Consider the following 14,533-nt stretch of genomic DNA (forward strand, 5'->3'; position numbering starts at 1 on the left):
AAGTGTAAACAAGTGACATGCTGCTGCATCACTTCTGGGTGGTGCTGCTGAGGTGGAGGCAACAGGAGGAGTGCTTGATGCTGTAGGTGGCCCAAGATTTGCAGGAGTGGGACTGAGAAACCTCAACAGCGCATCTGAAGAGAGAAGGGGAGTATGTGACACCAGTCTAATAATAAATATGATATGATACATAGGCTAATATGATTTCAAGAATAAAATGAAATGAAATAATATAAATGAAAAATCTAAGAGACACATGCATGATGTTAGACTATACTGTACATGTATAATATACAATGTACTTTTTCTGATATGCACATTATATAAGATTCAATTTTATTGTCATTACAACAAAATACTGATTAGCAGAATGCAAAGAAGTAGTAAACTGCAGTATAATATAGAATGTGGGAATGTTAAGTTATGCTATAACATGAATGATGTGCACTTTAACACTGATGTAAAGTTTATCACTATAAACACACTTTAGACAATATGAACTGTAACACAACATACAGCTAGGCTTACAACTATAATAAAAGGGTGGAAAAGGAATAGCATTTTGATTGACTATTACAAGCTAAGAAAACCTTAGCTAACCAGATGTTAATAAAAATGCTGAATAGATCTAATATTTACACATTACCCTGAGGAAACCCAGGGAGCACAAACCCTAATTTCAACGTTTGATTTCCGGTTAAAAACAGGTTGATATGAGGTCTGAACGTCTTTTCAATCGTCTGAAAACGGTTACAACATCAACGTGTCACAAAACACACATTTGTTTGATGTCGGTTGATAATTACCTCAGTTGTAGCTCTATTGATTATTTTGACGTGTTTTCTATAAATGAGAGGAGGTGAAATGACGTCTAAACAAAACGTAATTTCAAAGCATTTAATGTTGAATAAAATATCATAAATATGAAACTATAGTATAGGCTATGTCTGCACACTAAATAAGCTGGGAATTTTCTATACAGCAATTCCCGGTGAATATGTTTTCTATGTGAAAGTTGAATAAACGTCTCCATATAGCCGGTAAAAAAACTTTCACTTTTCAACCAATTTTCAACGTCTTTTCACCGGTTACCATAGACGTCTTTTAGACGTCTTTTCAACCAAAATGTGCTTGCTGGGAAGTAAGGTGGGAGTAGTTACATTACTATTTTCCAACTTAGGCTCTTCCATAACATTAACTGGCGTTAAAACTAACAGTTTAACAACAAACCATGTTATGCTAATGGTTAACGACGTTATCGTCGTTCTGCAACACACAAATAATGTCATGACATTATCTTTATTGTAACGTTACCTCTGTCTTTGTCTCGTTTTTCCTCCTCTTCTTTTCTTTTTTTCCTCCCCTGGGCACCATACAGTTTGGGACGTTATGACATGTTGTTGTCGAGCTTGCCTTGGGGTCACGTTAAAAAACGACCATCCTCCCCCAGGTAGCAGGTACAGTCTAATCAGTGGGGGGGGCGCCTTAGGAAAGTAACGTGTCATCATTATTATTATTAGTATTCCTATTTAACAGGCTTTGCTATGCAGTTAAATTAATGTGGGCTTATTATCTTCATATTAAGACATGATACCAAGTAGTTTTAAGAATAGTGGAAGTTACATTTTTTTTTTTCTTCCCCCATTTGTGGCGCCCCCTGGATGGACGGCGCCCTTAGCATTTGCCTATACTGCCTATGCCACGGGCCGGCCCTGGGTGCAGCATCAGCAGTGATGACCGTCCTGGTGAAGAAAGAGCTGAGCCTGAAGGTGAAGCTCTCAGTTTAGCAGTCAGTCTACGTCCCAACCCTCACCTATGCTCACCAGCTTTGGGTAGTGACCCAAACAATGAGATAGTGGATACAAGCGGCCCAAATGAGTGTCCTCCGGAGACTGTCTGGGCTCAGCCTTAGAGATAGGGTCAGGAGTTCAGAGATCCGGGAGAGGCTAGGAGTAGAGCCGCTGCTCCTTCACATGGAAAGGAGCCAGCTGAGGTGGTTTGGGCCCCTTTAGAGGAATTCCAGGTATGTCCAACTGGGAGGAGACCCAGAACACACTGGAGGGATTAGATATCTCTGCTGGTCTGGGAACAGCTTGGGATCCTCCAGGAGGAGTTGATGAGCGTAGCTGGAGAGAAGGAGCTTGAGTTTCACTGCCCAGTCTGAGACCCGGAGAAGAGGCAGAAAACAGATTGACACAAGAGTCCAGCGTGGTTTAAAAACTTCCAGAAAGTAAAGGATAATGTTGTCAGGTGTGAAATATGTGGCTCAGATTGTGCCCAGGGAGCTACAAGTGTTCTGTGTCATCACCTCAGCTCGGTTCGTGGAGTCCGGAGTGAGAGGGAAGAGTTGTGGGATCTCTGGCCATCCCTCCTCCGCCTCCCTGCTCCATCGGCGGTGGTGTCAGCTGGTTGATGTGGGGGAGGAGGGGAGGAGAGATGGCTTCCCTCTGTTTGGTCCATCCGTGGAGTTGCTAGGGCAACTTGGAGCTTGGATTTGACGCCGCAGACGTCCGTCATGACGTGGGCAGGGCTGTGTCACTCTTTGCGTGACGTCATCATTAAAGAACATTTAAAACAACCTGTTAAAAATGTCCAAATACATGATGAGTGGAAAGATCAACTTTAAATTAAATTATCATTATTATATAAAATATTTTTATTCACAAATCTTTTTTTTCCTAAATTATCACCAAAAATGTGTTTTCCTTCATGATTTTATAAACTCTAAAATCTTTTTAAAACCAGAGTATATTCATAATTAATTATTACAATTTAACAATATCAATATTCAGAAACATTTACAACTCTATTTTTTAAATTATATTTTAATGTATTTATTGTATTTTTCTTATATGTGTACAGTGTTTTTTTATAGCTCTAAAATGCAAAAATGGCTCAAATGTGACCCTGAAGCGTATGTAAGGGTTAATAATTGAGTTGTGATGAAATGTTTATCAAATAATCAGAAGAAAAACAGTCTGATTATCTTCCTTGCACATAAAATCAACATTGTCAGTGAGGTACAGTTTGTCATCTCTTTGTGTGAATGAATGTTTGGTCACACTTGAAACCATCACCTGTTTTATCTATCTGGATTTATGCTAAAGCGCTGCTATTCCTCTGCTGCCCCCTGGTGGCCAAAGTGAAGAAGCACATACAGTCAGATACAAATATAGTTTTATTTCCTAAACTTAAAGAATCTCCTTGTGTCTTATTTTCAGTGGTGGAAAGTAACAGAGTACATTTATCTGACAGCTGCAGTTGTGTTTCTGTGTGATTACATCTGGAAAGAAACACTGTTTACTGCGCGTGCAATAACTGCATCAACACTTTAAAGTACTTTATATTCTATTGCAGGGGTCTTCAACGTTTTCCAGGCCGAGGACCCCCAAACTGATGAAGAGATGGAGCGGGGACCCCTACTTATATTGTATGAAATTGTGTTTTATATTAAACTGGTCCTATAGTGCCATAAATGTACCTTGTTATTGTGCATTCAATAGTAATATATTCAAATAATACGAGACATCCCAACCTGCAAAACAGTCATTTCAGGGAAGTCCGTTCAGAGGGGAGGGGGGGTCGCGATCGTTGCTGGTCCGGGTGCGGCAACACAGAGCTATAAGGACGCTTTGCTCTCACACTCGCTGCATTTATAGTTACACACACACACACATGCACACACACGCGCGCAGTCACTCTCTAGTTCGCGCTCTTGCTCGCTCCAGATTCCGGGAGATTGTGTCTCATTTGCGGCCGTCAGGGAGCCACTATCAATATGCGGGAGACTGCAGGAACTTCCGGGAGAGTTGGGTTACACAGGTTCATATATTCATGTGCAAGGTACGGCCTCGTGATTGGCACAGCAGCGATGGGGGCGGGTCCTCCTCGTTGGCGGGACAGGTGTTGTGAATGAACCGGAGCCCAGCTTGAAAGAGCTCCTGTGTGTCGCTGAATGTGTGCACTGCTGACTGAAAGACGTCTTCTGCCTCCATTTATCTGTTCACTACAGTGTGTTGGATTCATGTTAATGTGTATTTAAAGACATTTCAATTTGTGGAAAAGATTGCGAGGGGAATATTTTAAAAATGTCTTTCGCGACCCCCCTGCAGTACCTCCGCGGACCCCCTAAGGTGAGTTCAAGGCCTGAATGAATTGACCTTTTTTCTTTCTTTTTGTTTTTTTAAGGTTAACAGCTTACATCACAAACATCACATGAGATCACTGAAGTGATGAAAAACCAAATGACAGATGGAGTTGACTTGTATTGGAGCTCACAGCAGCTTGAACTCTGCTGTAATGAACACGTTCCACCACTAGATGTCTCTGTTGTCTATTAGTTCCATCTAGTTGTATCCACAGACTGACTGTATGTCTGAGCTTTCAGCAGTTGTTTACAACAACAATCTGTCACCTTAAAATTAACACATGTTGTGTGAAAAAGAAAAGAAAAAAATTACCTGACAACATAAATTGACTCATAATGTCTATTGGGAACACAGTTGATAAAATGTTATCAATAAGGCAAAATTTGACAATAAAAATTTTATATCTTGAAAATGTGTTATGCAGAGAGACAGAGAGAGAGAGGGGGGGGTTGGTTCTAGTTCATCATGAGTTCAGAGGTGATGTTATATTATAAAGAGGTCACTAAAGCACTAAAGTAAAAGAATGAATCTCTATTTTCTTCCTCTAACATGCAGTTACTACTGCTGTAAGTACTTTGTTTTTCTCCCCTTTTCTGTTTGATTTTATTGTCTGTTCTCTCTGTTTAATGTTTTTCATTGTTACACACAGCAAATTAAAGTGAAAAGTAATGATAGATCACAGCTTGTAAAAAAAACAAACCCCAAAACACTGTTTTTCATAATTATTGATTTCTGTCACAACCAGAAATATTAGGACCCCAGAGCAGACCACAAAGATGATCAAACACACAGAAGGTAAACTCAAAGGCAGGGTTTAATGACAAGGTGAGTGGGGCAGTGAGGGAGCAGTGGCTGGGTCTGGGGTAAGGCTTCCAGGGAAGGTTGGTGTGGCAAGGTCCAAACTGGGAAGGCAGTGCATAGGGAGCAGGATCCAAGGGGCAGAGGCAGGACACCAGCAGGTGGGGTAAGCAAAACTGTTTAGGGAACAGGAGAGAGTGGTTACAATAGAAGTAATTACACAATGCAAAAGACACCAAGAAAACACGCTCTTCTGCCGAGTGTTATCACATGAGTAGCAGAACGATCTTGATGCTGCAGCTGTTGATTGAGGTGAGTATCAGGTGTGCCAAACCTCCACCACTGAGCCCTGCCTCTGCCAATGGAAACACAGACAAACAGGGGAGGAGCACAAGGGGAGGAGACAAGACAGACAAGGAAACTCAGGAGGTCACAGCTGGGGCTTATAATATAACTTTTTATCAGAAGAAACTATAGCTGTTAAATTATAGATATTCTAACTTACACACACACACACACACACACACACACGAAAGCTCTGAACTTTTGTCCATCGTAGCATCGACTCCTGAATTTCTTCTGTTTCATGTTTCATCCTGACAGTTTACTCGTGTCTTCGACCACGAGTGATGTGAAAAACAAAAACAAAACCAGAAGGATATGTATCCATAGCTGAGATATTTAATAGAATACTGGCTGCAGTGTTTCTTGTTGTGCACCATTTTGCTGACATGATAAGATTGTTGATGTTTTATGATGGTATCCAGTTGATAAAATAATTAGAGCTGCAGCAGTCAAATACAATAACAAGGTCAAAGGTCCATAGAAGCTTTAGTTGGAGGGTTTGTGGATCCTCCCCCAAGCAAATGTGATATTATATGATTAAAATCAATGCATTGTCACACAATTGTGGACTATTATCATTAGAATATTTATTTAAAAACACACTGTGTGCAACCTACCAGATGCAGGGATGGGATTGATCTTTAGCCTACAACAGCACTTTTTATTTCCTTGTTGGAATAAAAGCAACAACACATCATACTTTATGATCCAACTGATAAACATTTATACTGCCTATTAATATTTGACTTTTGTTCCAGGTTAAAGATCATTACTGTACATACAATTGAGATTGTTTGTGACTCAGCAGACCTTATAAACCTCCGGCTGTGAGTAACTTGTTCATTCGTCTCCTGGTTGGTTTCCTGGTTGAAGCTGCAGATTAATTTCACCCTCACTCATCGGCTTGATTCAGATTATTTTCAGCATCTAAAGGTAACGTAACCAACAGTTTTCATCATGTTTGTGTGTATGTGTGTTTAAATGATCTGATAACAGTAGAGATGGTAGTTATAGTGATGTGTTATGTTGCTTTGTTGACTGATTTGATGAATGAAGGAAAGAGAAGAAGAAAGTAATACAAATACAGTATTCATCAATATACTTACTGGTTGAAAGAAATCAAAAATGTCAGTAAAATAAATAATATTCCTGACATTAAAATACAGAGTGAAGTTTATAAAGAATGAAGAACACAGATATTTACAGTCACTATCAGGCACTCCTGAGAGTTTGAGCCAGTAGCTAAGTTTACAGGAATTTGCTAGATTTTAATACACATTACCAACTAATGAAGCAGAGGAGAGGACAGAGAAGCTAACACCAACTTACATGACAGTAAAACATAGTAGACACTTAACATAGTTTCACTGTGTCTACACGAGACATTCAGGTTGTAAGAATTTGTCCTCTCAAATAGTTTTTTGATAGAATTACGAGTTATTGTTGAAAATCATTCATCCAGAAACATTACTGATATTAGAGTAGGTATAATAAGGAGACAGTGTTCAATGCTGTCCAAACAAGAGTTCAGTTTGAATTATGAATGTTATTAATCTTAATTATACATTTGAGAGGTTCCTAGGTTATGGCTAGTGAATGATAAACATGCATTATCTGTTGTGTAGTTGTAGAGATCAGATAAAAATTTGAGATGAGTGTCACCTGAGAAGCTGCGAGTCAAATTAAAGGTACAGCAGCTTTGTCCTGAATTGCTGATTGAAGTTACAAATTATGAAAGACCAAGTTTAAGCAAGTTGATGAAGGTTTTGCAGTTAACTTGCTTGTTCACTGGGGCTGCTTCTCACAGACGATGGAGTCTGATGTCCAGAGATGAGAAGCTGGAGTCTGGAGCTTGTAATTATGAGTTGGCCGGTTAGGATTTCAAAAGTTTACATTGGAGGAGAGCTCCTGGTTTATGCTCCCTTAGTCTTGATCCTTAACTCATGACTCAATATTTTGAGGTTTCCTATTGTTCTAAATCACATCTTCACACTACCACAATGCAAGCTTTCAACTGGCACTGTAGAAAGAAAGACAAGAAAAACAGTCAGCAACCAGGAACCACAGAGTCTCAGATAAGAAACTAATTTATTGTGTGTGTTCTGATAAATATTTGTCCTGTTACTTATTGTTGTTTGCCCTTTGAACAGTTGTTTAGTAAATCATTTATGTCCTAAAAGTCAGAGTTCACAATAAGATTAGAGTCAATGACAGCTAATCTCTGTGTGTGATTGGCTCTCAAAGGTGAGTTATGAAAGCCAATGGTGAAGGTTTATCCAAGAGGTATCATCCATTCACACTGGGGTATGAATCGGTCTTTCTATCTTGCTTTATCTTCTAGTTTGAAGGATAAAATGTGGTTTTGGTCAGTGATCTGGTTTAGTGACCATGCAGGAGATGGAGGGTTCCTCATCTGATCCTCTCTCTTCAAGGTGTTTAGATGATCAGTGAGGAGTTGGGAACCCTCACTGTAACAGGTGTGTGTTGGACCCAAATTCAGTACACCAGATAACAGGATTAGTTGGTAATGACTTTAAATGTCAGCTTCAGCAGGTTAAGATAAGATAATAAATTCCTTTATTAGTCCCATGATGGGGAAATGTACAATATTGCAGCAGTAAAGCAGACAGTAAAAAAGCATAAATGAAAAGAATAAAAAACAATAATTAATAAATACACAAGCAATAAAAACAATAATAGTAAAAACAAGGTTCAGAGGCAAACAGATGAGTAGCAACAATGTTCAGTGCAATGTTCAGGTAAAGAGTGTCTGTGGGCTTGGGAAGAGTCAGAGGGCTCAGACTGGGGAAGCCAAACCGACCAGTGGATGAGTGGAGCGAGGTGAATACGCTCACACACACAATAGTTCAGTTGGGGACAGGTAGACTGACATGTTGACCAGGTAAGGGTCTCTAAAGCACAGGAATCCACAGCTAAGAAGACAGGGACTGTGTCTCAAATGGAGCACTTACGTGAGTGCACCAGAATGTAGTGCAGAGTGCGCACTGAGCACTTACCTCTGTAGTGCACACTGTCGTGGGTAAGTATTGTCTCAAATGGAGCACTGGCGTTTAGCACTTAGCGGAAGTGACGGGCTAACATTTGATCGCGATTCTCCGACCCGCGAAAATATTGACATTATTGACATCTGAAAACTGGGCAAAAAGTCCCTCCCCTTCCGCTACGTAGGCAAAATGGCGTCCGTTTAGTGTGAGTAGTGTCCATCATCTCACACTGGATTTTTTGTCCGTTATGAGTGCACCATCCGGGTACTTTCAGAGCACTGAGTTTTCGCTCGTTCTTCAGTGTGAACGCACTATGCCCTAAAACATAGTGCTTGAAGTGTGCAAGTGCGCCATTTGAGACACAGCCATGGAATATGTTGGTGTCAGAGGAGATGAACTGGTGGACTACTTTCAGCCAGGTCTGACCTAATGACCTAATGCCTAATGCTAACCTTAACCCTACAGATCTTAACCTCGTGGTAAACAGTTAACATTGTGAGAAGAGTCTCTTTTGTCCCAGTAATGGAGCAGAGTCCCCACAATGTAGGTGGATGTCAGGTTTGGGAACACACACACAAGTCATGTTAACAGGAACACACACACTCAAAGACATCATGTTTCCACTAGTTCAGAAAATAGTTTTATCAGTGTGAAGCAGCAGCTGTTCAGTCATTTATTAATATTTGTGATATAAATACAGTTCAGACACATCAGAGCATCCAGACTGACTGACATCAAGATTTTCATCAGATCCTCTCAGCAGAACTCTGATGATGAAGGTAAGTTTGTGACTTTATACATCTGACTGAATTAATATGAACAAATGTCTGTGGTGATAAAAGAGTTTCTACAACTTAATTTTCTGTATTTTCTCTGCACCTTTAAAATTTCACTCTGTGATTCTGTTTTAAAAATCCCAAAAATCCCAAATTACAGTCAGTTGTTTCAACAAAATTGGACGTGAATCTTCTTTTGAGTTTAGTTTTAGTTTATTTTGTGTGAGCTGCTGTGTTTCTGTTGCAGCTGGTTTCAGTCTTCCTCCTCCTCCTGGCTCCAGCGTTGACCTGCTGCTTACCTCTCGTCCTCCCGCTGGACTGCAGTGACATCCATAACAATGACAACAGCCAACTCAGTGGAGTGTACACCATCTATCCCATCGGAGCCACGTCTGCTGTCCAGGTACACTTCATCCTCTCTGGGACACAGTTAGAAGATGTTGGTTCAAAGATGAGTCCATCACCATGTGAAGACAGTTCAGTTGGATTCTACTAAACCAGCAGATATAACTGGAGGCTCTGTTGAAATGAACATGTTCCACCACTAGATGTCTCTGTTGTCTATTAGTTCCATCTAGTTGTATCCACAGACTGACTGTATGTCTGAGCTTTCAGCAGGACACAAACTACACATGAACCCTCACACTGTCACACAGTGGTGGAAAGTTACTCAGTACATTTACTCAAGTACTGTACTTAAGTACAGTTTAGAGGTACTAGTACTTTACTGTAGTACAGTTTGAGGTACTTGTACTTTACTGTAGTATTTCCATGTGATGCTACTTTCTAAATGTCAGAGGGAAATATTGTTCTTTCTACTCCACTACATTTATTTGGGTTAGGGTTTCAGATGAAGATTTAACACAATGGATAATAACAAGATTTTGAATCTGTCGTTTTTTAACATGGTGTGTCTCCCTTTTGTTGTGGCCACTTGAGTCAGGTCATAACAATCCAGTGTTTGGTTTGTCTGTTCTGGGCTCCTGTAGAAACATGGTAGGCTCTGTGGAAGAGGACCTCTGTAGATATAGAGGTTCATTCTATGCTAACATCACGACAATTCTTATTTTCAGGTTTTGATACACTAATAAAAACATTATTATGAATATTATAATCAATGTCTGACAATACGTCCCCTTAATCTTACACACTGGTCATTTAATGGGGCAATAATTTCCAAAATAACCACCAGCACACTTATTAGAGGACCTGAATTTAGAGATTGAGACCAGAATGACTCATTGAAAACAATGACTGACTCAGTATTTCTAGAGAGAAGTTGAGACTTGTTGAATAGGAGTCAGTTGGAGCAGCTAGCAGCTGTCAGTGACACTTTAAGGTGCTTCAGACTCAAGACGTGGCAGCTGCTGATTGGTTGAATATGGTTTTAGTAAAGGATCATATTTACTAATGAGTGTGTTTGTGTGTAGGTGTACTGTGACATGGACTCAGATGGAGGAGGCTGGACGGTGAGTTTTTGAACAGAAGTCATCAAGTCACAGCTGAGTGGTTTTCAGTATGAACACTTCCTGTTTGACCGTCATAATAACCCCCAGGTGTTCCAGAGGAGGATGGACGGCTCGGTGAACTTCTACAGGCCCTGGGATCACTACAAGAAGGGCTTTGGTAGCGCTGCTGGAGAGTACTGGCTGGGTGAGAACAGTCATGTGACTTCATGAAACTCTCTGTTCATTAAAACAAACAAACTCTGACGTGACTTCATGTTTGTGTGTTTTCAGGCCTGGAGCGTCTCTTCCATCTGACTCGGAGGAAAAAGGTCGAGCTGCTGGTCGACATGGAGGACTTCAGTGGGAACAAAGTGTTTGCTCGTTACTCCTCGTTCTCCATCGACCCAGAGTCCCACGGATACAGACTGCATGTGTCTGGATTCACTGATGGAGGAGCAGGTCAGTTACTGTTAGCAGTTAGTACTTCTGTTTGTCTGATGTTTGGTTTCCACATGGAGACACTGACGATTTCTGTCCTTATATTGGATTATTTGTGTGATTCCTTCAGCTAAAGACAGATTCACAAAGATTTTCAACTCAGTAACAACAAATCTGTGTTCTGCTCATGTTTTATTAATTACATGAAGTTGGTTTTTATAAACACATTTAAAGGACAAATGTAAATGAGCCCCAGCAGGTTTCTGGTGTTTTTATCCCTTCAACCTTTTACAGTTCTTGTCTACATGACATACTGCATGTTGTTATGTTACAGTAGCAGCAGCAGATGCAGTACTAGTAGTACTGGAAGTATTTGTACAAGTGGTGGCCATAGCAGTAGTACTGTATTAGTAGTGACAGTAGTAGTGTTAATAGTTATATAACATTAGATAATATGGTGTCATTAGCAGCAGTGTTGTGATGTCACGGCCCTCTAGAAGTGTGTATTGGGTGTGTTTGGGCTCTCTCTGTGTTCTTATTTTTGTTTAGTTTCTTCCTTTCCAGCCTAGCCAATCTCCGGTCCTGACTCCTCCCATTCCTCCAGCTCCAACTCGTGTTCCTGATTGGTGCGGCGTCGGTGGAACTGCTCCAATCCCTAGCTCCAATTAGAGCATGAGCTTTTAAATGCTCTGCGGCCCGACACTCAGGGCTGCTAGGTTTTGATACCGTGAATTGTCACCTGTTGGCCAAGCTTAGTTTACTGACACACACCATCATTAGCTCTTTATTTTGTACTAGCTCACTAGGAGTAGGGGTCCTGCTCACCTTTTGTATTTTTATAGAGACTGTTCATAGAGGTTTGGTAGATTTCCTTTCTGTTTTGTTGTTAGCTCTCTTGTTTCTTGTAAATCTTTGGTTAATAAATAATTTTGTTTAAACCTTTAACATCTGTTTTTTATGTTACATTTCCTTCAACGAGCTGGGTTGTAACATGTGATCATACACTTCTTGTTTTCTTGTGTTCTGTAGGAGACTCCCTGAGTTATCACAACGGACAGAAGTTCTCCACCTTCGACAAAGACCAGGACCCCGTCAGCAGAAACTGTGCCAGACTGTACCTGGGGGCGTTCTGGTACGACAACTGTCACGATTCAAACCCTAACGGGGTTTATCGCTGGGGGGCTGATGCCACTATCGATGCTGTTGGAGTGGAGTGGCACCGCTGGAAGGGTGTTAACTACTCCCTGAAGACCATCAGCATGAAGATTCGTCCTGTGCAGTAATTCTCCAGAACGAACAAACAGAATATCTGTTGATCTCTTTCTTTCTTTCTCTCTGATCTAATCTGTAACCTCACATATAAATCAAATAAAGATTTCCAGCATCAATAAAAGTCAGAGTGGAGTGTGTGTGTGAGCAGCTGCTGGGTGTAAAGTCTTGTGTCAAACAGCTAATGGCACAAATTACATATTGTGCTTTCGAAAAACTCCTGGGTGGGGTTGACTCGGTCCTGATTAGGTGTACTCAAAGTGGGAAGTGACATCAACAGAAAGTGTCAAAATAAGCTGCATTTTTAAAACCCAACAGAAGAAGAATAGTAGTAGAAAGCATCCACCGCCGGAAAAAAGTACCCACTGCCAAGTACACAAACACACAAACCTGAAATACAGCAACCACCTCAGCTCCCATGTTTACCTCCTCGTTGCGTCGCATTGTTTGTGGGGAACACTTACCATCAGGATGTAGTACAAATACATTCTTGATTAACTGCCAGACACAAACAGAATTATTGTTTTTTCTAATTACATCCTCATTCCTGTTTTGACAGCAGTTTCTGTCTTGAATCAGACATCAGAAACATCAGTCTTAACAATCCTTCACAAGCCTTTTTGATTAATCTCCTCTCTCTCTCTCTCTCTCTCTCTCTCTCTCTCTCTCTCTGTCTTTGTCATTCATTCTCACTAGACCACCGCTCTCTCGCTCTCTGACTTTCTATCTCTTGTCTTTTTTAAAGTAAGTCAGGAAGCCAACAGCAAACCTACTTCACATTTAACTTTATCAAACTAATATAAATGTCCTCACCTCATCCAAGTCTCTGTCCTCGCTCACAGCAGCTGCTTGTACAGAGCTCCTCTGACCAATCACAGCGCACACGGAGACTTAATTAATAACATTGCGGCTATTTGTTTTATTTTATCGTTGTAGTCTATGCTCAGTTCAAAAGGTCAATTTAGAATTCATTCTTTTAATAACTTTTTAATAAAATGAATGTGTTGAATCAAAGCTAAACCAACTGAGGTCACTACAGTCATGCAGGTAATCCGTGTGCACAGATGCGCATTGAGTTTTTTTTTTTAACCATGTGACCTTAGGGAGCTCTGTGCTGTATTAAACATATGTTGTTGTTCTGTACGGCCCGAATTCTGGAATATTACCGGCCATAAAAACAGTCTAGCGTAAACTCTGGTACCAACTGCAGGGTATTTAACCTAATCATTATTTTAAGATTAAGAAGGAAAGCCTCAGCAAACATTTGTACTTTGATATGAGTGAATACGAGTCATTTTTCATCAGTGATTTAATGAGGAAACAGCAGCCTGCACACACACAGGACCGATGAAGCAGAGTTTAAGGTGTCTGCAACACAACACCCAACAGGTACAAGGAAACTAATAATGTCACACACTGAGCTTGTTTTCCCCACTTACCATCAGAATGTAGTACAAACACATTCTTGATTTACTGCCAGACACAAACAAACAGAATTATTTTTTTCTAATTACATCCTCATTCATGTTTTGACAGCAGTTTCTGTCTTTAATCAGACATCAGAAACATCAGTCTTAACAATCCTTCACAATCCTTTTTGATTCACCTCGTTTACCTCACAAATTTACTAGCTGCATCATAAACCATATTTTTGCTTTATGATAATAATAATAATAATAATGATAATAACTTTTTCCACACTTATTTCTGAAGTATAGAAGCATATACCAGCCTTGTTTACAATAGCTTCACTTTGTCCTGTTGTCTTGGTTCATATGAGTTATACTAACCTGTGGAGTTTCACACATTCAGGGTTTCTCACTATTCTTGTTATTGAAGTACAGATGCTGGCACAGACAGTGTTGGCAATGATTCATACAAAACAACACTGATGCATGCGAATGAGGATACAGAAATGTCAGCCTTACCGTCACCTGGTAATCTTCTTCCTGGAGACATAATAAAATGAATGACTGCCAAAGTGACCTTACCCACAGTGTTGTGGCATTATTAACACTATTATTTTGAACAGTGATTTGAAACAGTTTTGGAAAGTACAAACAAATGATGTTGTCCTGTTGACTGCTGACAATAAGTTCATCCAAAAAAAAACAGTCCTGTGTTTTGCTCTGGAGTGCGAATGGTCAATCCATAGATTTTTCCCTATTGAAGTCCTTGTATTCAGACTGGAAGGGTAGTCGTCCCTGTCATTGTTAGATAGTTAAAATTAACAGTAAAAGTAACAGATTGATGTTCCCTCATCTTCCGGTAGGTCGGCATTTGGTGCAGAGTCAAGTGGACCGAGA

The 14,533-nt window shown here is 40.3% G+C and overlaps 1 protein-coding gene across 1 annotated transcript; it reads left to right on the forward strand.

The window, feature by feature from the left end:
• The first annotated feature begins 2,240 nt into the window (after nucleotides 1–2,240).
• On the forward strand, nucleotides 2,241–12,351 carry LOC128381809 (microfibril-associated glycoprotein 4-like). Its single transcript, XM_053341842.1, has 9 exons — nucleotides 2,241–2,349; nucleotides 3,222–3,230; nucleotides 3,358–3,430; nucleotides 3,729–3,843; nucleotides 9,320–9,475; nucleotides 10,503–10,541; nucleotides 10,629–10,725; nucleotides 10,812–10,979; nucleotides 11,988–12,351. Exons 1-9 carry the CDS (start codon nucleotides 2,241–2,243, stop codon nucleotides 12,239–12,241), a joined length of 1,020 nt encoding a protein of 339 aa, XP_053197817.1. The 3' UTR covers nucleotides 12,242–12,351.
• The last annotated feature ends 2,182 nt before the right edge of the window (nucleotides 12,352–14,533 follow it).

This window comes from Scomber japonicus, chromosome 20, assembly GCF_027409825.1.
Source record: "Scomber japonicus isolate fScoJap1 chromosome 20, fScoJap1.pri, whole genome shotgun sequence".
Taxonomy (NCBI): Eukaryota; Metazoa; Chordata; class Actinopteri; order Scombriformes; family Scombridae; genus Scomber; species Scomber japonicus.

Bases quoted from the DNA above. Each gene is read 5' to 3' on its own strand.
- LOC128381809 (XM_053341842.1), top strand. From the start codon at position 2,241: ATGTTGTCAGGTGTGAAATATGTGGCTCAGATTGTGCCCAGGGAGCTA. The intron at 10,726-10,811 runs GTGAGAACAGTC...GTGTGTTTTCAG, and splicing joins TGCTGGAGAGTACTGGCTGG to GCCTGGAGCGTCTCTTCCAT. The intron at 10,980-11,987 runs GTCAGTTACTGT...TGTGTTCTGTAG, and splicing joins ATTCACTGATGGAGGAGCAG to GAGACTCCCTGAGTTATCAC.